The 22,654-nt window shown below is 53.5% G+C and overlaps 6 protein-coding genes across 6 annotated transcripts; 4 read left to right on the forward strand and 2 right to left on the reverse strand.

Annotated features, from left to right (window-relative positions):
- Window positions 1–5,448: 5,448 nt before the first annotated feature.
- Window positions 5,449–8,800, forward strand: Z519_06073 (uncharacterized protein; the record flags this gene model as incomplete). Its single annotated transcript, XM_016763813.1, has 2 exons — window positions 5,449–6,480; window positions 6,572–8,800. 2 exons carry the CDS (start codon window positions 5,449–5,451, stop codon window positions 8,798–8,800), a joined length of 3,261 nt encoding a protein of 1,086 aa, XP_016620137.1.
- A 612-nt stretch (window positions 8,801–9,412) lies between these two features.
- On the forward strand, window positions 9,413–10,516 carry Z519_06074 (uncharacterized protein; the record flags this gene model as incomplete). Its single annotated transcript, XM_016763814.1, has 1 exon — window positions 9,413–10,516. One exon carries the CDS (start codon window positions 9,413–9,415, stop codon window positions 10,514–10,516), a length of 1,104 nt encoding a protein of 367 aa, XP_016620138.1.
- A 1,528-nt stretch (window positions 10,517–12,044) lies between these two features.
- Window positions 12,045–12,371, forward strand: Z519_06075 (uncharacterized protein; the record flags this gene model as incomplete). The annotated part of the gene is made up of 1 exon (XM_016763815.1): window positions 12,045–12,371. One exon carries the CDS (start codon window positions 12,045–12,047, stop codon window positions 12,369–12,371), a length of 327 nt encoding a protein of 108 aa, XP_016620139.1.
- Window positions 12,372–13,243: 872 nt separating this feature from the next.
- Window positions 13,244–14,582, forward strand: Z519_06076 (uncharacterized protein; the record flags this gene model as incomplete). Its single annotated transcript, XM_016763816.1, has 3 exons — window positions 13,244–13,301; window positions 13,381–13,762; window positions 13,823–14,582. 3 exons carry the CDS (start codon window positions 13,244–13,246, stop codon window positions 14,580–14,582), a joined length of 1,200 nt encoding a protein of 399 aa, XP_016620140.1.
- A 1,192-nt stretch (window positions 14,583–15,774) lies between these two features.
- Z519_06077 (uncharacterized protein) lies at window positions 15,775–19,729 on the reverse strand (the record flags this gene model as incomplete). The annotated part of the gene is made up of 2 exons (XM_016763817.1): window positions 15,775–16,418; window positions 16,474–19,729. 2 exons carry the CDS (start codon window positions 19,727–19,729, stop codon window positions 15,775–15,777), a joined length of 3,900 nt encoding a protein of 1,299 aa, XP_016620141.1.
- Window positions 19,730–21,354: 1,625 nt separating this feature from the next.
- On the reverse strand, window positions 21,355–22,383 carry Z519_06078 (60S ribosomal protein L5; the record flags this gene model as incomplete). Its single annotated transcript, XM_016763818.1, has 3 exons — window positions 21,355–22,176; window positions 22,235–22,298; window positions 22,367–22,383. The coding sequence occupies 3 exons, from the start codon at window positions 22,381–22,383 to the stop codon at window positions 21,355–21,357; spliced, it is 903 nt and encodes a 300-aa protein (XP_016620142.1).
- Window positions 22,384–22,654: the final 271 nt, after the last annotated feature.

The following is a 22,654-nucleotide window of genomic DNA, read 5'->3' on the forward strand; positions in this document are numbered from 1 at the left end:
GAATTTGCTCCAGAGGCAGAAAAGAGGACGGGAATGGCGCAATCGCGCAAAGCGTCAGCTTGACGTCGTCACACACACACAAACTTACTCGAACAGTTCCAGGGGAACCAAAAAGTATCATCGAGTGCATCATCATGACCTGGAATCTTCAGCCCCACAAGGTCGGATAATCCGGAGCGTTATTCGTATGTTCGAGAAAGGGAGACAGGCAGAGAAATAACAAAGAGACGAGGTGGAGACCGAGAGTAGCTTCGATCCAACTCCAAGCACGTACATTGTACGAATAGTCCCAGGGAGGTTGTTCTGGCGGTTGTCATCCGGGGGCTGCCTGTCTGTCACCAGCGCGTAGTACTTTCCTCCTTGTGATTCTTGACTGCGTGAATGGCCTGGATCTGGCCGGAAATTTGCCCCTTTTCAGAGCGTTTCAATCAACCTGCTGCTGCTGACCGTGACGTGTCAATCTCTAAACCAGGAATTGATGGTCGCATTTGAAGGTCACGAGTACATTCACTGCGAAATAGTCATTTCCGAAGGAATCCTGGACATCTCCACAATTTGGTACGCGAGCTGCTAGGGGTGTGTTGTTTTGTAGAGGACCAGCATGGACTAAGTCCAGTATACATCCCACGGCGCTTACGAGTGGGGGAATGCATGCACCGACGCAACCAAAAAAAGGGCTTGCCAACGCATAATGGCGAATCCCGTCTCCAAAATGATGTATGCAATGCCGACAAAGGATTATTTGCCATTGTCTCGTTCCCTGATTCGTCTGAAAAGGAAGGAAATTCCTTGGAATGATTGACCAACTGACCTTGCTGATCTCGTGACGGATTTGTGTAATTATGCTCAGCAAAACGATTTACAAATGGGTTGACGAATAGAAAATGGCAGGACATCCAAAGAGCTGAAGATGCACCTCGGGGCGGTGTGACAGCGAAGACTGCCTTTGGCAAATCGACAAGGGCGTTTTGCGGATGAAAGAGCGCTCCAGCCTCTTGTCACATCGCAAAACTGGGAGACGATGCTGACAGCGCCCGATTTGAGCCCCGGGCGGAACGCCTATTTCCATCAAAGTGCAAGTTGAAACGGCCGGAGCGCGGAAGCGAGGTCCAGAAGAAGAATGGAGGAAGCCGTCGAAGCTTCGCTGCCGTGTATTGGTGCTAATGCCTGGGCGGCAGCGAGCTGAAAAGAAAAGGCCTTTGGTTCACGACGGTGGTACCCAGCCAATTGAGGCCAAACGGGGCGCATGGAGGGCCAATGGGTATTCTAGTCAGGTCTGGTCCAGGCATCCCCCACGTCAGAGGGCAGCTGGGACAAGGTACCCTGTCCCCGGCCGAGGCTTCATGGCGTCGGGCGCACAAGACAATGATGTGATGAGGCGTGGCTAAATCTGGGGTGCGTCTGCCCATCAGGAGGTCCTGCTCTCGCCTTATCTCCCGGCCAGTGAGGGCGTCCGACCTACCCGACAAGCGAGGGAACACGACGTCAATTCGATCCACTTCGATCCGGTTATCGGCCTGGCGGCGCCTCTTGTGCTTTTCTGAAACAGGCACAGGTCGGCCTCTTCGTTCTCCTTCCCGGCGTTGCGGAGAAGGGAGGCTAACAAGGCCCAGGGTAAAGAGGACAAGTATAGATCAATAATCAGCACCGGACACAGAGCTGTACCGCCGTACCCAGTATTCGCGCCCGAAATGACTGGGCTAGCTCTCAGAAGCAGGGTCAGCAGCCCTGGGTTGCATTCAGATGCCTGTGCAATGGCCGGCTTCTTTTGTCTCCATTTCATCTCGGTACCTCGTTTGCGCGCCTGGCCAAGGCAGAGAGGACGGTGTGCACCCTGACTCTTGTTCACTCCCGACAGACGATCACCAGGGGGCCGAGAGCGACGTGGACAGGATTAGGACCTGCCGTTGTCGCAGTGAAGGAATATAGTACGAGACAGGTAGCTTTGGTCGACCCGCAACCGGATTTGTGGACTCGTGGACATGTGGGCGTCGCGGACGTGTGGACTTAACTTGGTGAGGCAGTGTTGATGAAGGGGGAAAATTCAGACAGTTGGCTGTCCACGCTCTGCCGAACGGAAGCTGGGTGCCTAGCGTGGGCTAGTGAGGCCCAACGGGTCGGTTCTTCGATACGCAATACCTGTCATTTCAACTCACTTTTCACTCCGCCATCCACCCGTCAAAGTATCGAGTCTGACATCAGTTCGAGTCAACACCAAACGGAGGATTAACCACGCAAACCACGCAGACCACGCCCGCACATAAAATCCGAACAGGAAGTGGTCCCAGGGAGCTCCCATCGACATTCTACGACCGCTGTTTCCATGTGAGATCGGCTGTACATATGACCTGCAGGCGAACTACCCAACTTCTACGGAGCACAGCATAATCGACTCTGCACCGTCCAATGCCACCAAATGCCAGCGAAGGACTCCGCTTTCTTCATGGGGCAAACGCTCTGGAGTGCCGTCGAAGGCAACGCGCCCTTGTCAGACAGGGTCAGTGCCTCTACCAGAGGGCCTACGAGAAGGAATACTCTTGCGTCAGACCACAAGGGTTTCTTTCATCGCATCGGGCTCTCTTCTCGTGCAGGTTGAGGGAGCCTAGGCTAGATGGAGGATGCGTGTGCGTGCACAACAACCGGCACGGGACAACATTCTAGATGGTGAGCACGGTGAACACCAGATTGCAATCTGGTCCAAGCGGTGGTCCTCAGAGTGGGGGTTTGCGACCGTTGACTCGCAGCTGCAGCGGAGGATCGAGAAAGATTGGAGATGGCATCTGCCACGTATATGGCGCGGTGCAGAAATCGCCATTCCATGCATGTCAACTCGTGCATTCATGATCGCGTTCGGTCCAAAGGGTTTTAGCAGCGAGCGACCTAAGCCGCAGCTGGTCGGCACGATGCGACAGGCGGGTTGCAGATGCGCGATTCTTGAATTCGTAAGGGCCAGTTCTTCTGCAGGTTCATGAGCTCGTGTCGGCGCGCTGAAATGTGGAGGGATTGCATCGTCAGCGGACACATCGAACGACCAGATTTGGTCCTGTGCAGCAGAAGAGGTCAGCGCGGAGTGGTGAGGCGAGGCTTTTTGAAGTGTTCTGTCTGCCGTCTACCTCCTGTCCGAGGAATCTGCCTGACCCAGAAAGCGCTGTTGCAGAAGAAGCTCATGCCGTCAGCTGAATTGACGATGGGGCATCCCATGTCAGTTTGCACGTGCCCCAGACCGAGTGGTATCTCAGTCCGACCTGACTACATGCTACACAAAAATGGACTCGTTACTAGGCAATTGCCCGTGTATTTTGGACCACAATTTACTGTACTTGTACAATGTGACGGACGGAACCGGAAGCTGTGGAGGACATCGACTTGAGTAAGCAGAGAGTGAGGTAGGAGTGGAAAAAAGGGGGGAACTGTAGGAATGGACGGACATGGGCGCAAAAGCATTTTCTAGAGCCAAGAACCCAAAATGAGTGAAAGATTTTGTCGTGATGGGCGATGGCAACAGATGAATCCTGGAGGCGAAAAACAGTCCAAGAAGCGAGGATGGAGGAGACAGGGGGAGGGCAAGGGCAAGGGCAGAACAACGATGGAAACATTGCAGGCAAGGGCGTGACGGAGCTGTGGCCAAAGTATGTACGTAGTGGCAGTACCCCGTATGTAGTGCCCTTTGTTGTTGTAGTAATAGTTGGCCGGGCATTTCATTTTCGGGGATCAGGGGGGAAAAGAGCGGATTGCATGGGTTGCCGAGAAGAAAAAAAAAAAGTGTAAAACAGGGAGGGGAAGAAGGAGGAGAAAGGAAGAGAAGGTTACTGCGAGAGCTGTTTGCCCCTGTCAACCACCCGCTCCGCCAACTTTTCCGACCGAGTTTAGCCAAGCGAGAAGTGGAGGCGAAGAAAAAGGCAGAAGAGAGCAAGAAGAAGCCTGTGGTGTTGCGGCTTTGTTGAGTTGGGTGCCGGGTGCTAGGCTGGGTGGTATGGAGGAGCCCAGAGCCCAAAGGAAGGGAACAAAGGGGCCGCGGTGCCGCATCACAAAGAAATCTTTTCCCTCTCTTTTTCTGCAGGTTAGAATAGCTGAATCCCGAGTTGTTCGAGGCAGGAAATGTACTGTAGGTCACTGTAGGAGGCGCCAGCAATACAAAGCAGTCATAGTGCCCGGAAATAGAACTGGAAGGATGGAATAATGCTGTGAAGGGACCGAATACAGCTGAGGGGCAGGTACCTAATCGAGTACCGACTTTGTTATTATGACGGCAACTCCTCATCATCATATTACCAATTCTTACCATGTCAATTACACCCTCGTACAACTCCCGAGCCACACCCCGACGCCCAACCCCCCCTTCGGCCCAGACTTGGTCAAAAGGGGGGAGCCCTGTCGAGGAACAGGAAACGTGGGAACGCCCTGAACCTTCCCTGACCGTTGTCCCATGGCTTGTGGCTCATGGTGCCATACCATATCCCACGGCCACCACCACCTAACCTAGTACTGGGTAACTAGGTAGACGACTAGCTGAGATCCACTCGCATCTCCCAGACTCCCACACCCGGCACCCGCACACTACCTAAATTCATCATTCGTGCATATCCCAAGTCCTCATTTCATCCTCATTTCTCCGCCCTGTCCTTTTTCCCTCTCTCGCATTTGGCCTCGCAAACACGACCGTCCCATACACTCCCTTGACTCATTACTCCTCCCAACGGACACCACTGGCCACTTCTCCTCCTGCTGTGCTGTGCACAAGATAATTTAATTACTGCTGTATCGTCCCCAATTAGGAGCAGACCTGCTGGCCGTTACATCTGCTTCGTCCCTTCCTTTTGTTCGAGATCCTCTACATACTTCCCACCCCCCCTCGCGAACTTCACAAGAAGTCCAACTCACCACTCTTCTCCTTGACACCCTTCGTCCGCTATACCTTCTGAAGCCTTCTTGTCCACCCGAGCTGACCGGTATCTGACTGCGTCCTACGGCGCTCTCACCGGGTGCATTCTCATCTCATCGACCACCGCGTCGCGCCACTTGCGCCTGCGACAAAACACCCTGCAAGCCTCCCACGCAGCTCCGAGTCTGCAAGGCCAGCGTCAACCCTCTCGACGCCTTGCGCACCCCCCTCCCCGATCTGACACTGCCACCATACGGCAACGCGTTGTACTTGCGTCTGAACCCTGGCCTGCATTGCAGCTGCACCAACACAAATCCGGAGAGTGCCCTACACCACCATCAGGCGTGCGCCCACATGGCCTTTGCCTAGGGTTGCTGGATGCTGCATGCCACACTAAGTTCTCTACAAGCTCGGGGGCATTGATCCGGATCTCCCACCGCGAAATCAGCATAATGAAGCCGTCGAAACGCTATAGACAGAGCTGGACTCCCCTACATTGTCACTCTCGAACCTGAGCCTAGCCGAAGAGAAACTCCCATACCCATTAGCTTCTGGCGTTCTGCGCCATGATCTCTGCTACTCCCTCGCCCTCCGCCAGGGCGTTGCGGAGCCGCGACAACTCCCCGTCGCCTCATCCGCGTTCTCTGGGTCGCATGCCCTCCAACCAGCGGGTGAACACGGCTCTTCATCCTGCCTCAATCACTCCGGTCTCCGCCAACAGCACATCCTCCATGACCCAGAGCCCCTATATCAGCTCGATCCAATCTTCTCCATTGGTGTCTCATCCCATCCACCAATTACCTCACCTCGGGAACCCCGTCCCATTTGAGCTCGGCGAGAGCCTCGTCTTCCCTCATGTGTTTTCACCCCCCAAGGAACCCTCGGCAGGCTCCAAGGTTGGAATCATGCGCAAGCTCTCCCAAAGTGCCAAAGATGGCGTGTCCTCAGCTCGACAGACTCTGCGGAGGAAGGCCTCATCATCTGCCCACTCCCGGCGTGATGGAAGCACTGGCCCAATCACCAGACGTCGCAGTGACAGCAAGAATGCCGTTACGAGTGGTTACGCTGTGGAGTCGCCGTCTTTGGACCCCTTGCCCCTGGATCTGCAGACGGGCTTGGGACTGTACGCTGGTGACACAATGAGCATCTCCAGTGAGCCCACCACATTGATAGACACGAGTCCCGAGGGCCAAGCTCCGTGCGTCCCGGAGCATCTGGTGGCGGGTTGCTTGTTGACCAAGATCACCAAGAACAAAAAACAAGAGAAACTATTCTACATGGACGTCGAGGGTTCCCGTGTCTCGTGGAAGGGTGCTGTGACAACCAAAGTCTTTCATATTGACAACATCAAGAGCATCCGGAGTGGCGAGGAAGCTGCCAGCTACCAGTCACAGCTCCGTGGTGAAGCTGTCGACCCGGAACTGTGCTTCACCATCAACTATACCACGTCCGATTCGGCCAAGCAGGTCAAGTCATTACATCTCGTTGCTCGCAACCACCAGGATCTTCGACTATGGGTCGAGACCTTGGAAAGCCTGGCGAAGCATCGAGAGGAGCTGATGACGAGCATGGTCGGATCGACCGAACGCGAATCCGTCGTCCGAGCGCACTGGGACAATGAAATGGCAAAGCGGACGGCCAAACACAAACATCGCCAAAGCCGACGGTCTTGACCTCCCGTCCATACAGGTGCTTTGCCGTAAACTCCACATCCACATTCCCGAGAGGGAGTTGGAGGAACATTTTCACACTGTCGACGTCAACAAGTCGGAACTCTTAGACTACCCTCAATTCCGGGAGTTCCTCAGACGTCTTCGAGAAAGAAGCGATATCAGGAAGATCTTCGACGAACTGAGGGGTGACGATTCCGGGGGCGTTACGAGGTCTCAGTTCATTGCCTTCCTGAAGCGTCATCAAGGGATTCATATCGATTCCCTTTCCGAGTCTGATGTCTGGGAGGAGAAGATCAACGACTTGATAGCAATGTCATTTCCAGATGATCCCGTCATGCAAAGATCCGGTCTCATTGACGCTAACGCCTTTGCATCATTCCTTGTCTCCAAGGACTGCCATGTCTACGCCAAGCCCGAAGCTTCGGTTCCCAACTTTGATCGACCTCTGGGTGAATATTTCATTTCAAGCTCACACAACACATATCTGACCGGCTGGCAAGTGGGAGGCACCGCTTCAGCGGAAACCTACATCACTGCCTTGCGACACGGATGTCGCTGCGTTGAAATTGACTGCTGGAACGGTCAAGATGGCAACCCGAGAGTGACCCACGGTCGTACTCGCACGAGTTCGGTTCTTTTCTCGGACTGCATCAATGCCATTCAAAGATGTGCGTTCGATGTCACGCCGTACCCGGTGATCATTTCCCTGGAAGTTCACTGTGATGCCGAACAACAAGCCAGAATGGTGCAGATCATGTGTGACGTGTTTGGGGAGCGCCTTCTTCTTTACCCTCTGCCTGGCTTTACGGCGCAGCTGCCTTCCCCAGAAGATCTCAAGTACAAGATCCTCATCAAAGTGAAGTCCACAGAGCTTCACGCTGACCTTGCAGCCTCGCGGCGTCCTGCTCCTGTGAATCGAGATCGGAGCGCAAGTTCTCCGAACAGACTCGGGGCCCAACCGACGAACTGGGTCCTTCCACCAAAAGTACCCTATGTCTCGAGTCCCGCGTTGGTTACGCCTCCAGAAACCATCTATTCACCCACTGACCGATCGGTCACGGCAACAAGCGGAAGCAGTGCCGATGAGGAAAGCGATGTCGCGCCGAACTCACCTTCGACCATTGAAAGTCAGCGGCGTGCCCCAAAGTTGAGCAAGGTGGGCTCTCATTTGTCTGCTCTCGGTGTATATATGAAAGGCTATACCCTCCGCGATGCTAAGGACCTTCGTTTTCAACAATTCAACCATATATTCTCGCTCAACGAAAACAGAGCCATCGAGCTCTGTCGTTCTACCGAGCACAAATCTCTGTTTGAGGACCACAATCTCCACCACCTGTGCCGAGTTTACCCCAAGACTCTGCGCTTCCAGTCCTCCAACTTTGATCCCAATACCTTCTGGCGGAGGGGTGTCCAAATGGTCGCCTTGAATTGGCAGACCTTCGACGCTCATATGCAGATGAACCAAGCCATGTTTGCCGCCGGTACAGACGCGTATGGCTATGTGTTGAAGCCCGACTATCTCAGAAAGCCACGGACCAAGCACGGAGATTTCGAGCATCGGGTCAAGCTGCCCCGCTATAAGATCAGATTCTCCGTCCAAGTTATTTCGGCTCAACAGTTGCCTCGAGCGGCAAACATGGGCAAAGATGCCCCATTGAACCCGTTTATCGAAGTGCAAATGTTCAGCGCAGAGGACCGAGCTCGGGGGATAGCCAACGGCACTGGTGGCACCGAGACCTACTCGAACGGCTACCACGGCATTGGATCGCCCTATCGGAGGCAGACGCAAATTCGGTTTGGCAATGGGTACAACCCTCAATTTGGGGAAAACATCGAACTTTCGCTCGAGACCAAATACCCTGAACTTGTTTTTGTTCGATTCATTGTCCTCAATTCGGATGACGGAAGACACACGGGCAAAGGGGTCAAACAGCTTGCGGCCTTCACAGCCAAACTCGACAGCCTGCAGAAAGGTTATCGACATCTCCCCTTGTTTAATGGACAAGGAGAAGAGTTCATATTCTCTACGCTGTTTTGCAAGATCGCCAAGCAGGAGCCCAAGTTGATGCCCTGGTCGTTGCAGGACGTCGCGGAGCGGACTTCCAGACCTAACGTGCTGCGAGGTTTCCTTTCACGCGGCCTGTCCAGCGATCGAGGCAGGGAGCGTGGGTCCGGCGTCGAGGAACCAGACCCTTCCCGAGCAAGATCCAATCGTGAGACCGAGGAGAAGGCTACCAAAAAGTAAGGGAACTGCATTTACATCAAGCATACTTGTATCAACGGTCGACAGACAATGGCGCGGGAGTTTGGTTTTTTTTTTGGTTTTGTTTTGTTTTGTTTTTTTTACAAGATACCCAAAAAAGCATATATGACCTGATGACACACAATAGACTGACACCCGTCTGGCAACGGACATTTCTTTTTCTTGTTGCTACTATTGACGGTTCGGGGAGGCTCTTTGTTGTTGTTATTAGTACCAAACGAAAAATTGTTCTTATGTACCATCATATAGACCACGGGGGCCTGGCAAAGGCCGCGTGAGTGTTGGAATACTATTAGTCCCTAGGGAGGGAGTCAATTGAGACTTTGCAATTACCATCGCCGGGTTGTTGTTGTTGTTTTTATTTTTATTTTTTTTTATTTTGGTTTGTTTTGTTGTTTGGCATATTACTCCTGATTAATACCGACTCGCCGAGTAGTAAATGCCCCTTTTGGGGCAACCGCTGGCGCCGCTCTACAACTCGTCCGGCATGTCGCGGCTGTGGCAGGGATCCTTTTCTTTCCTCTTATTCCACCTTCACAGTTGCCTGTTATATACGGTGTAATGTTGGCCTCGTGATACCTTACTATCTTTCCAATGAGGCGAACGACGCGGAGCCTCATAGTCAACGCCATCTTATTCTGGGCAGTTCTGTTCCTGATCATCTACACCAACCATGATTGGGGATCGACCACCAAGATCTTTGCATGGTCTAGAATCCACTACAAGACCTCTTCGACCGCCCTACCTGAGCCTCGCGGCAGCTGTCCCGGCTTGGAAGACAGCGCAAAGCCCGCACTAGTGGTGGCGAGAGTTGGTGCCGAGGACCGTTCATGGCTTGACGCCCTAGCAGCCTCATACCACCTGTGCGTGTACAGGACTGATCTCCAGGACATGACCTCATGGCAGCTCCAAGTGCCTGCGAATAGGGGCCACGAAGCCATGGCATACCTCACATTTCTGATCGACAATTACGACCGCCTGCCTGCGGCTGGTGCCGTCTTTGTGCATGGCTCACGATGGGCATGGCATAATGATGCTCCCGATTACGACAATGCTGCTCTCCTTACTGCTTTGAATGTATCGGCTGCTCTCACCCCGTTCGGATACCACAACCTGCGTTGCGACTGGAGCGCCAGCACCTGCTCCCCCTCCGAGGCCCCGGCACAGGGCAGCCTGGAAACATTGGCGCGCTCTGTGCTCGAGCCGTGGAACTTGCGTTTGGTCTCGGACAGGGCACTACCACGTGCGATCGCGGACTTGTTTGGCGGCGTTGGATCAGATGTGGACCCGGGCTCTGCGAGGTTGTTGCTAGGTCGCTCGGATGCTATTCGGTCACAATGCTGCGCGCAATTTGTCGTCTCGCGAGAGCGCATGTGGCAGCACGCCCGTGACGAGTATATCGCCCTCCGACAGTGGCTGTTGGATGAGGGAGAGAGTGCTGCACCCCCGGACGACCGCATCGCAGGCCGGATCCTGTCATATATATGGCACATCCTATTCATGCCGCAAGGCGAATCTTCTCACATTGATCTAAAGCAACTCAATATTTTAGCATGCCCTCCCGCCGACGAATGCTACTGCCGCTTGTACGGCCGTTGCAACCTCGACGGCTGCTCAAGTCCCGGTCATTGTCGTGGACAGTATGTCTTGCCACCGGACTTTCGACTGCCGGATGACTGGGCGGTCAGACATTCGTGAGTAGTAGCAGCGATTGTTACGAGGCTCGCGATGGAATGAATGTCGTACAATGTGTCGTCTCATGGCGTCAGCCAGTCATCTTTAACAAGCAGGGACGAACGAGGCGAGCGTTCATGTTCCAACAACCAAGAGAAACTCATCACGAAGTCTAGAACACGTGGCCAAGAACGAACAATACGAGTCAGAGGCTGAAAAGCCCAAAAACGACAGGCTTGTGGCCGTTTCAATAGCGCAGGACCTCGTTTTGATGGTGCCGTATCGCATCCTCCGGCGGAACACGTGTCGACCCCCTATGGCTATGCAAGAAGCCGTTTCGGGCTTCTCAACCTAATGGTTGGAAATGAGGCTGGAACATTAGCCCCTGGGCTGAATGTTGCTCACGCGATGACCCTGGGCACTGTGAGGCCAGCTATGCTATTCAACGGGCGTTTGGAGGCTTATTTCGGCCTCTGGGTCCTTTGACCATGCTCTCGGCCTCTCGTACAGACGATCAAGCTGAGAAGAAGGGGTAGTGGGAGTGAGAAGAAATTCTTCCGATTTATGCGACCTTCCTCAACATTCTTAGTTCCACCAAAGCTGCTGTCCTTCCCAGGGACCTTACTACTGACGCGCGGGAAGAGATTAGTAGCCAGCAGTCTAAAACATCAATGGCATGAACTTGGTCCTCGCCCTCCTCCCAGTCCTGACGGCCAAAGTCCAAAATATCAAGCTGATTGCCAGTCGCACCTTTCCCGCATCGTTTGTGGTGGCTGAGGCTGGTGCCAGGCGAGTGTTGTCCAAGTTGTAGCTGGGCATTCTACTGTGGAGCTTCGAGCTCTACCGTAACATCCTGGCCGAGTTGTCCTACGCCCACGACGAGTATGTGAACCGATTCATGCCCAAACTGAGGCATATCCCTTCGGGCCCGGCTGAACGGCACACGTCGAGCTTCAAAATCAACCACAATCCAGCCGAAGTCTACATTGCCGAGACCATTCTGGCCGTCCAGACTGAGCCAACGGTACTCGTCGGTTACTGACTGTCGTGCAAACCGTCTGTGTCTGCCTGTGGCCAGGAGCCGTAGTTGTGGTTTGGATTGCCCGCGGCCAAGTCAAGTCTGAAGCCCAACTTAACCAGACGGGATCCCCTGAGTACCGTTGTCTCCAGGTACCCACACCAGGAGAGCCCATCACCTCCGAGATCCTCAGTTTCCATCTAAACAACCTCGTTGGGTTCGAAGTTTTCGGGGCGAAGTAGGAACAGCCAATGTTGAGGGTTGCAGGTGCCTTGATCCTCATCAGTAGGGTTGTAGACCTGGTTTTGACTGTGTCAATAGTGGGCCTCATCTCGTGGGCATACCCGTGGCCCGGGATGGAGGTCGCCATCATCCTCACCAAGGTGATATTTTGTCTTGAACCAACCCGGGAAATCGAGATTGCGCGTATTGACGCCGATAGAAACGGGCTAGATGAATGTGGCTCCGTTCTCCTGCCTCTTAAGATCCAGCTCGGCGGTCACTTCGTTTGCCAAAGGTTCACGACCGACCATGATGTGGTCCACGACACCCACGCTAGCCTGGACTGGCAGTCAACTACAGCTGGATTGTGGATTGGGCAAGCATACACAGACGGCGCCGGCGGCTCTCTACAAGATACCTGACTATGGACTAACAGAAAAACCTCACTTTTGGTCGCTGGGGAGACGGAGAAGCAGGACAACTCAAGCACCGCAGCGCGAGTTTCGGGCCGTGTTAGCGAGTGTGGTCGAAGCAAACGTCGTGCCTAGTGAGAACTTTATCGCCGCTGTGGAGCAGGCTTTGGACAATACTAAGCGTACAATGGCGACTAATTGCTTTGAATCTGGTTCCAGAATGTGATGGATAAGGTCGGCAAGGCTCAGCGGAATAGCAGATGGAGACGCTTTCTGTATTCAGCTCAACTTGGGGGATGGAGGTCAAATACTACAAGGTATAGAGATCTGGCTTCCAGAGAGTCTGGACAAGGCAGAATCAATCAATCAATAGCTTTGGCCGCCCGGCCGCCCAAACTACCCGGGTCAGCCTTGTCCCCAGTAAGGCTGACGATATGAACCCCCGAGGTCGCCAAAGGACACCTTCTGCAGTCCAAAAGCCCTTGGCTCGCATGATTCGTAAGGATGACTGAGAGTCGTGTGATGGCCAAACAGCGGACGTTCATCAGATGGATTCTTTTTGGCCCTCGTTGACTTAGTCGCCCAATGGGAGCCTGCTGACCGGGGACATGGCAAATGGTCTGGCCCTTGAGGACCGAGTTGGGTCAAAGTCGGTGTACGAATGGCAACAAATCCGCTGGTCTGACAGGCCGCTATCCCCCGTTTCTCATACATTGGGAGCTGTCATGGGCCTGTCATTCTCTCGATTTGTGGCCCTCAGCTTTGTTGCTTCTCGGCTTGGCTGCAGCAACCACTCCATACCTGCCACCAACTAACTCGACAGCAATTTCTCCTCCTCTCCCCGCCAGACACTTTTCCGTCCTCGATCACAAGGCTGGCCTGCGTGGCTGGGTAAGAGGTAAGAAGGACTCGGTATTTGTACTGTCTTTTTCGGGGTCACAATGCTGCTGCTATCGGCTCCTACCATCTGATGCTTTGGGGCCTTTCGACGCCGTCTCTGTTTTGTGTTCACCGACTTTAGCTGCCACAACCCGACAGTGCCGATGCTTCCTTGTGATATTGCTGTGCTGTTGTCGTTCTTGCCGAGAGTGAGCCAGCATGCGGTTCATCGATCAGTACTTCAGCGATAACCAGGGCTTTCAACTTGACATCGTCGGTAAGTCATGCCATCATCAGGTCTAGGACGGAGAGACACACACGAGGCAGACCGCTAAGCAGTGCCTCTCACACAACAGGTTTCCTCGCCATCCTTGGAGAAGGTTCCGTCGAGACAATCGCCCAAGTTGCCACCCTGAGCTACCTCATCTACCTCCCTCGCCTCATCCCTGCGCCTCAGATTTTCATTCGGCCCTCTCGCCCGGAAAAACTAGAGACGACAGCGGGTGCCAAAGTCATTGGAGTCCACTCAGGCAACACGGGGGAGGATATCCACCATGTGGCCCACGCTTTGCACCGAGGTGACAAGCTGCGTCCAAATACCGTCAGTTGCGTTCGGGTAAGGGAAAACAATAAGCCTCGACCGTCCATCAAGAGGTTTGGCCCACTAGCTTGGTTGGCGTTTTTGGGTGCCGCCATGAGTGGTGCCTTACTGGGGCTTTCGATCTACTATGAGGATGGGTAAGTCGGAAGGGACTTGTCGGATCTTCGGGCGTTGTGCTGAATCGCTGCTTCCCCCAGAATGTCATTGCTTGCGACTGTGTTGCTGTCAACCTTGAGCACCGTCACCGGGATTGCCAACAAGTGGTCACCCACACCCAACGACCCCAAGCCAGATCCCCACTCCCCCCCTGGCGACGTCGTCATCAAATACCCTCAAGGTGCGTTTATTGTGGTGAGTTGCGAAGAACGAACTGCGCGATATCTGTATTTCAATCCCAGCGAGCGTTGCATTTATTCGGTGAAAAGCACAGCAATCTATAGAGGGCTTTCCTTGATTTCGACCCTGTTACTCATGGGTGGCGTTATTTCGCTGGCCAATGCAAAGATCCAGACCCAGACGGCCTTTGCAGGCTCCTACATGCTCATCAATATCTTCTACTGGGTCGGCGCCGCGTTGCCTCCTGCCCAACATTGGGATCTCTCGAGATTGGAGGTGGAACACATCGAGGTTCACGGTGGGACGCCGCCTCGGAACGCCCAACAAGTGGACAACTATTCGCCGACGTATACCGAAGCACTATGGAAGGCGATTGCCGTGACCGGGACGAGCAACTGGGTCAAGGAAGCCGGCTGGGCTCCCAAGACTCCGGCCTGGAGCGACTGGCTCAACGAGGCGGAAGAAGCTGCCGTGGGTGAACCCTTGAAATCGAGCATGAAGGTAGTGGATGGGAAAGAGGTTGAGGTCTGGACGATCCGCAACTGGGACAGTCGAAACGCACTGTCGACGTTGCTACGAACCACGACGGACCGGCTTCAGGCCCAGCCTAAAAGGGGTTGACCAGATGACCGTCGGATAATCCGCCGAAAGAATGCCACAATGCGAAGAAATGTCGACCCCTACTCATACCCATACCCTATGTTCTGATTGCGGCGGTGGTGGACTGGAACACTTTCAACCTGCCTTGCCTACTGGTTGGTATATGAAGCGGCGCACCGAACACATATGATTAATGACACATGACAAATGACAAATGACGAACGAGAACGAGATCGAGAACGAGATCGAGAACGAGACCATGACCATGACCACGACCAACGACCTCCAGAAACAAAATTCCATTCATCCGTCGAACCGTCGATATGTCCATTCATACATCAGGCGATGTGAGAGGGATATAGACAGAAATAAAACCCGTGTATGTAGGCGAGGGGGACAGGTAGTGAGGGAGTACGGAGTAGATATCTATACGTACCCGGTACGGGGAAATTTAACCGATCCATCTTCCCACGGGACGAGACGATTTTAGTGGCTTTGTGGCCCCATTAGTAGCCTGGGTCCACATCACATACAGAGGGAGTACAATATCCATACACGATCAAACCCTCCCCCTTTCTCTCTCTCTCTCTTACCATCTGAGAACCTCTCCCTGTCTACCTAGGTAGGTACGATCACGTCAGCTTGTTTGCCAGCCTGCAGAACAAAGAAAAATTTTGGGTTTTGTGGATTGTGCCAGCAAGACGGAAAATAAACCATGAGAATGCGTCTATTCATCGAAAGAGGGAACTTGTGAACTTGTGACTGGAGTCGCTTCAAAGCTAAGAGCAAACATATGACATTATGACATGTATGGATGTATGTCTTCATTTCGAACTTTCGAACTAGCAAGATCAACGGAGTATCCTCTGCGTACGATATGGTACGATCCCATCTGCTTTACATTTGCTCTGTCTTCTTTCTCCTTCTCATGGTCCGGCCAGAGAACAGGTCGTCGTCCGCATGTCCAGGATTGCTAAACATCAAATCATTACTCCAAGTCATAGAAGGCCAGGTCTGGTACCTATGAGAGATACCCCTCTTCGTCAAAGTCGTCGTCTTAATAGTCGTAGTCGTGGTCGTGGTGTAGGCAGACCGATCTCAAAACAAAACGCTCAGAAGGCAATATTGCCCAAAAACGATCAACAATCCAACAAGGTATACAAGCTTTCCCCCCACATTGCACCTGATGACTCAAATCTCAAATGGTGGTAAATCACACCCTTGCACTCCTCATCTCATCCACAGGTATCAAGCCCGCGTTGACTTGCGCGGCCAGCTGCGATTCCCTAAATGCATTGAACCCCTCGGGATCCTTCTCCCTTAGCGTGAGGAGCTCTTGCGCATTCAATCCTAGCTCGCGCACGACACTGTCTGCTCCTTCCTTTTCCACCTTGTACCGAATATCTTCTCCACGGAATTCCTCCAACTTCTCTCGGAGAGCGGCTAAGTGAGGTGGGTCTGAGTCGGTTTCATGGGATCCATGCAGAGCATCATCCATGCCCGTGGGTTTGAGGACTTCTCTACGGATGGTCTGTCCAAAACGATGCATACGGCCTTCTTCGTCTGTAAAGGCTTTGGCTGCAAGGGACGTGTTGGACGACGTTCGAGATAATTTCAGCGCATATTCGTCTTGTGCTTCGCGTTCGGCTGGGAAGTATTCTTCAGCATCTGCCATCTTCATCATTCCATTCGAGTCGACGGAACCCGATAGCATAGAGGTTTCTTCCATGGATGGATCCGGCGAAGGCATGCCGTCTGCGTGTGGAGGAGACGAGGAAGTGACTTTGGTCTCGGGGTACTCGTCCTCGAATCTCTGTATCATTCGTTGGAGCGTCTGGTCGAGGAAAAGAAGACGTCCTGTACCGAATAGTCAGTGATGGTAACTACTTGGGATCATCTGGGTCTAACTTACGATAGTTGTCATGATTGCCGGCGCGATCTTCTCGGACCAAGACAGGCTGTAACCTTCGCCTGATCTTTCTCGCGCTCTCGCAAAGCTCCAAGCTGACATCCCGGGGCTTGGACACCGTTCTTTGCCGGATCGGTCCCCTCGGCGTGGATGTCCCACTCGCTGTAGGACTGATATTTCTCGACTGGGCCCGACTGTTGCCGTCCTTGCGATCCAAACAAACACCCAAAGCTTTGACTATTCCCGTAGATGCAATCATGTAGTCCTCATCCGGAGCTGGCTCGTCCTTGTCGTAATTTGCCGAGTAACCGTCCATATGACCAACGAGATGGAGTAATACTTCCGGAGCGTCCTTCTCGGCGAGATCGTCAGGCTTGACGCCGACCTCATTCAGAGTCGTGCGCTCCATGTTTCGAAGACTGTAGGCCACAACCTGGGACGCCAGCGCCTTGACAACCTCGCTGCTGTCTGCGCTGGGCATCTCGATCTCCACAGCTACAATAGTCTCCGACACTCTAACCGCGGTCATCAAGGACGCGAAGAATGCGCAAGCTTCCTCTTGTGAGCTGGCATCTCTGGAATTCATGGCGTGAAGGAGAGGAGCATTGTCCAAAATGGTGAGATGAGCCATCGACGGGCAATCCGGCAAGATCTCGGCCAAAGCAATGACTTGCTCAGAGGTCATGCCCACGTCTGAGAGATGTAGACGCTTCAAAGGCACTAATTTTGGAAGCAGCTTTCGGAAGACCGGGACGGCGCTGGGCTGACCGTTGAATAACGCCATGTTGCGGGAGAGGTCAATAAATTTGAGGTTCTTCAATCTCGCGAATGGTATCAAGATCGACTGGAGATCGCTAGGCGTCAGATTGCAATCTGACAAGCTAATTGCGAATAAGGGGCAATTACTGTCGGCAGCTTCTGCAAGGATGTAGGCGATCCCATGTAGGTCGTTGCTTCCGAGGTCGAGACCCTCACAGTGACCGGACTTGATGTATCGCACAAGGTGGCTGAGAGCTTCCTGCTCTATATTGTTGCCTGAGAGCCCCAGCCGTCGGATCTTGCATTTAATGGCGCAGTCCACGAGGTCTCGAACATTTGCAGTCGAAAGGCCGCAGTCGCTGAGGATCAGCTCTTCAAGTTTGTCACCCAAACGCTCAGACAATGCGTAGACAATCAGAGCCCCCAGGTCCATTGGTTTCGAGTTCGCGTCGTTCGGTCCACTGCTGTTGGAGCTCGTTGTTGAGACTGTTCGTGAGAGATCGCCTGACTTCGGAAATCGGATCCCTGACAGATCGATGGCCCTGAGCGACCGTGACATATGCATGAAAAGCCCAATGTGCCTCCATCCCAGATTGGTAATCCCGGGGTTGTCTTTTAGAGAGAGCTTCTCAATAACGCCCATCTGCTCTCTGCCACTCTTCCCGCTGAGTCTCTTCGGTAATTTTCTGTTCTGTCGGGCTTGCTCTGCAGATTTGCAACTTGAAAGGCCTGACAAAATCACTCGGACGCCCTCGTCTGTCAACCCACAATTGTCCAAGACGAGTTTGCGGACGGGGACGATGGCGAGCCAGTCGCCCAAAGTTACGACATCCTGCAGCTGCATCTGATACCCAGAGAGATCCATCACCCCTACGGTCCCGGGGGCTTCTGCCAGTGCTGCCGAGGGCTTGGATATTTGCTCTTTGACTCTGCTTAAAACGGTAGTTTCGCGTAGTTGACAACAGCGTTTGTATATCCGTAGGGGATCCGTCGTACGGCCATCAGCCCCTTCCACAGGTCGTCTGCTCGGGGTTGAGGCGCCGGGAGGCGTGGTGCTCGAATTCGAATCCGACTCGTCGTCCTCTCGTGTCAGCTCCAGCGGTACGAGACCATTTGCTTCGGCGTGCCGCCTTTTTCGCTCTTTTCGCTCTTTTCGTTCGGCTTCTGACCGTTTCTTCTTCTCTTTTTTCCGTGTTCCGGGTACGGCTTGAGGGTCGGGGCCTTGCAACGTTTCTGACGTCTCCTTATCTTTGGCCTCCGTTCTCTCCTCTGGCAGTTGAGCCTGGGGTTCTGGCTGCGGTGTGCTTTGCTCTACCTCTTCCTTTTCCTTTTCCTCAGTTGCCAGCGGAGGATTTTTCAACGCTGCGCCCTCGCCTTTTTCCTTCATCCTAGCATCTTTCGAGTCCTTATTGCTGGTCACTTGCTTGTCGGCTGTAGAGATAGTCTGTTTCTGTACGCTTGTCGCCCCGGGGCGATGGTACTGCTCTGGGTCTTCGTCGGCCTGAGAGGCAAATCCAGCAATCTCTACGTCTACACAAAATGCCACCCTCTTGAGCTTGTTCTGATCAAATTCGCTGATCTTGATGCGTTCACGGTTGGGGTCGACGTTCATAATCCTTCTCGGGCAGATTGCCCCACTGGTTGCGCCTTTGCCCATGGTGGTGTTGGATGAGGAAGACAGCCTCCGCAGGGCGCTCGACAGAAACCCAGGATGTTCTAACTTTGTTTCTTTTCCGGCGGCCACAAGGACCGAAGGTCTTCGAGGGGCAGTGTGGGTGACAACAGTAGGTTTTGATTCTTCTTTCTTGGACTCTTTCTGCCCATCTTTAGCTGATCGATTCTTTTCGAAAGGATTCGTTAACTCGATTTTGGGGCTCGGCTGAGGAGACGCCGTTAGAGCATTGTTCGATTGTTGCACGTCAATGCTGGAACTCCGCGACGGCGTGGGTGAATTTGCAGAAGAGAACTTCGAGCTGAAACTTGCAATCCAAGAGCTCCTCCTGCCCTCTTTCTTTGGGGTACCTGGCTTTAGGCCTTTTTTATTCTCCTCCGTGCTTTGGCCTCTCGACATCGTAGGTCTGGGGGATTGGCTTTGACCGGGCGGGGAGGTAGTCGGAGGCGTCTTCTGCGTCGCAGACTGTGCGCGGTTCTCCTTGCCGTTGACGGTAACGGCAGGCTGCTGTTGCTGGGATGCTGGAGGCACTGCTCCATTTTGCGATTCTTTGAGAGGCGTGTGATCGGGTTGAGGCTGTGCCAGTGCAGACTCGCGATGATTGACTCGAGGGGTTGTGGAGGACTGTGAATCTTGTTTCTTGCCATTCCTCTCTCCCACCGAATGAGCCAGATCTGATATAATGGTTAGTGCTTTCCCTCTCTTCAAATGTCGGTAGTCAGAAGAAGTAGAAGCAGGCGCGACTGAGGGCCGACATTGTGGGACCACACCTTTCTTGGAATGCAGCAGCCAGTCGACATCGAGACCACTTTCGGTGGCCGCAGCCATTGTGTCCGAGGTACGAGGTAGTGTACAGGCGCCTCGAGGATCAGAATCTGGCACTTGGCTCCAACGAAGACGTATGGACTAGACTGAGGGCATCTGTGGAAAGGAAGGTTGAGTGTAAACTTGGGGGAGCTGGATGACGAGCGATGATAGACTGCGCAGGTGGTCGGCGGGGTTAAAGGTGCAGATGAGCAGGGAAAGCAATGCGGCTATTGTTGTTGGCCAGGAATCGTGATCGACTGTGGTCTGGGCTTTGGGATCTTGTGGCAGGATTCGGCCGCCACTGGAAAGGCCCAGCCCAGCGTGGGAACTCGATAAGGTCACTGAGGCGTGTGTTGCCGTGATGGGCGCTGCGGCCAAAGGTTCAATGCGTCGACAAGTGCCCAGGATCGGTAATAATAGCTGAAGGATGCAGAGGAGAAGGTGGTGGAGTCCCTGGAGTGGGAGCAACAGGAGGGGAATCTAGGGAAGTGGACCACTGACACCCGCAGACAGCAGACACCACTTTCACCACTATCACGCACTGGACACACTGACTGACTTGCAGCTTCTGGCCTCCCTCCACACAGGGGTTCGACGTCGAAAACAATGATATCCCCCCTCGAGTACGAAGATGGAATGGAAACGCTCGCCTTCGCCTCGGCCGAGCAAGAGGCGGAATGTCGGGCAGATCGTGGGAATTTCGGAAACCGTCGTCACGGAACCGACCCTCACTGGCGTCGTCTCTTTGAGAATCTCCAGCCGACGCTTCTCGTGCGTTCCGTTATTAATGGTGCAGCCTCCTAATAGCCCGCCGCACGCGTGACACAGCCTGAAAAAGAGGAAACCACCAGCGAGTTCACGGGGCGCAGAGAAAAAAAAAATTTGGACCAAACCCGCAATATATCTCTCAGCTGTGCTCAAATACCTCTGCAATGTGATGAGTGTTTGATGACATACACCCACCGTGCCACTGGCACGGTTACTGGACACGCTCCCTGATTGTCGTGGTGCCTGGCAGACGGCCCCCTTACCCTTGCTTGCCGGTCTGCTCGGTTGGACATTCTTGGGCATTTGCTTAGACCTGTCCCCAGTGGAAGGCCTTGCCAGAGCCCCAAGAACCTCTGGAGGAATAGGCAAGGAGCTCGTAAACCCACAGGCACAGTAAGGGTGGGCTCCCAGGCACTCAGAGGCGGCCCACCCGTGGCTGGTCAGAGGTCAGCATCTTATGTCAGATAGCGTCGAGACTGTGGTGACTGAAGGCTCGTCGCTCGTTATGTACGTATGGCAAATGGGAATATCACCGTTCGGGCAAATTTTGGGATTTTTTGGCATCTCTCGACCATTCCGCATCAAACTCGGCTGCAGATTGGTGTGCATGTCGATAAATTTGATCGACGTTCTTGGGATCATGACTACATTCTCCTCATTCCGGGTCTCTTCTAGCAAACCAGGGGTCGGAATTCCAAGGAAGGAACCCCGGACCGAAAGCATGACTGCCCCAAGATCCAGGCCGAGTCGTCGGGGGGAGGGACACATCGCGGCCTCGAATCTTATGATTCAATCGTCAACACCCCCATGAACCAATCTCAGCGCCGCCGAAATAACTCCTTTTTGCTGAGGTCCCATCAATGCTTCGATCAATGCACTCAAGAAGCAAGAGCCGCAATCTTCTCCTTGATCCGGCGGTCCTTCTCCTCCTTGGACATCTTGGCCACCTTGTATTTCTTGCCTTCGGCCTTCCACTCCTCCTTGGACTTCTTGTCGCCTTCTTCCTCATCCTTCTTGAAAGGATCCTCACGAATGGCAGCATGGGCCTCGGAGTACATCTCCTCAAGTCCATCCGCCTCGATCTCGGCTTCAATGTATTTGACGAATTGAGACTTGTAGCGCTCTTCATCGTCATCAGCAAGAGTCTCCATGTACTCTGCGACGTGGCCGCCGAAGATGTACTTGCGCAGGACGTCGCTGTCCAACTCCTTGCTCTCCTGGTCGTAACCCGGGAATCGCTTCTCATTGTGGGGAACATACAACCCACCGTCAGAAGCTCCCTTCATGGCACCGAAAACGCGAGCGCCAGTAGAGGTACGATGCAACCCCACATCCAGGAAGCACTTGAAGGGACGACGTTCCTCTCCATCTTCCTCAGCCGCCTCGGTGAGCTTGTATTCTCCATCTGGCTCTTCCACACCGGTGAACTGCTCATCCAAATCCAACTTCTTGAGAGCGCGGCGAGCCAACAGCAAGCCAGTAGCGTAGGCGGCAGACCAATTGGTCAAGCCATTGTTGATGCCATATCTCTTGAGTTCATGCGAGTAGGCCGCAACAAAGACCTTGTCACCAGTGATTTCCGCGGTGACCAATTGGCAGATGATGTCGCGGTTTGTGAAGCGAACAACAAGGCGGTACTTTGGGGCGTTGTACTTGTTCTTGGCCTGAGAGATCAAGCGCTTACGAGCATAGTAGTCGGTCTAATTCCAGCCTTCAGTCAGCGGCTTGTAACAAGTGGGCGCAGTTTCGTCGCCATACCTTGCCAGCTCGTCTACGCTTGTACTTGGTCTGGTAGCGAGAGTAGTAGGGAGAGTTCTTGACACTGTCGTAGGAGCTCGTCAGTTCCAGAAACTTGACCTCGTAGTACAAACCCCGAAATCTTGCACTTACAGCTTGGTGAAAGGCATGGCTGCCGAGTTCAAGAGGTCCAAGAATCAATTTGGTTCACTATGAAAATCCTCGAATCAGCATTTTGCGCTGCAGACCCAATTCCGCAGCAACATGCAGGGATTCTCTCATACATCTTGGCCGTTTTGGAGGGAGAGACTTTTCAGAAGTCTTGCAATGCAATGCAGGACTCAAAAGCGAGCTGGGCTGGAAGATAAACCGAAGAGCAATGAATTGAGCGCCTTGAAGATGGAAATGTGTGCAGCGCCAAGATTTTCAAGCGAGTCGCTC

The sequence above is a fragment of the Cladophialophora bantiana genome (assembly GCF_000835475.1).
Source record: "Cladophialophora bantiana CBS 173.52 unplaced genomic scaffold supercont1.8, whole genome shotgun sequence".
NCBI classification, from domain to species: domain Eukaryota; kingdom Fungi; phylum Ascomycota; class Eurotiomycetes; order Chaetothyriales; family Herpotrichiellaceae; genus Cladophialophora; species Cladophialophora bantiana.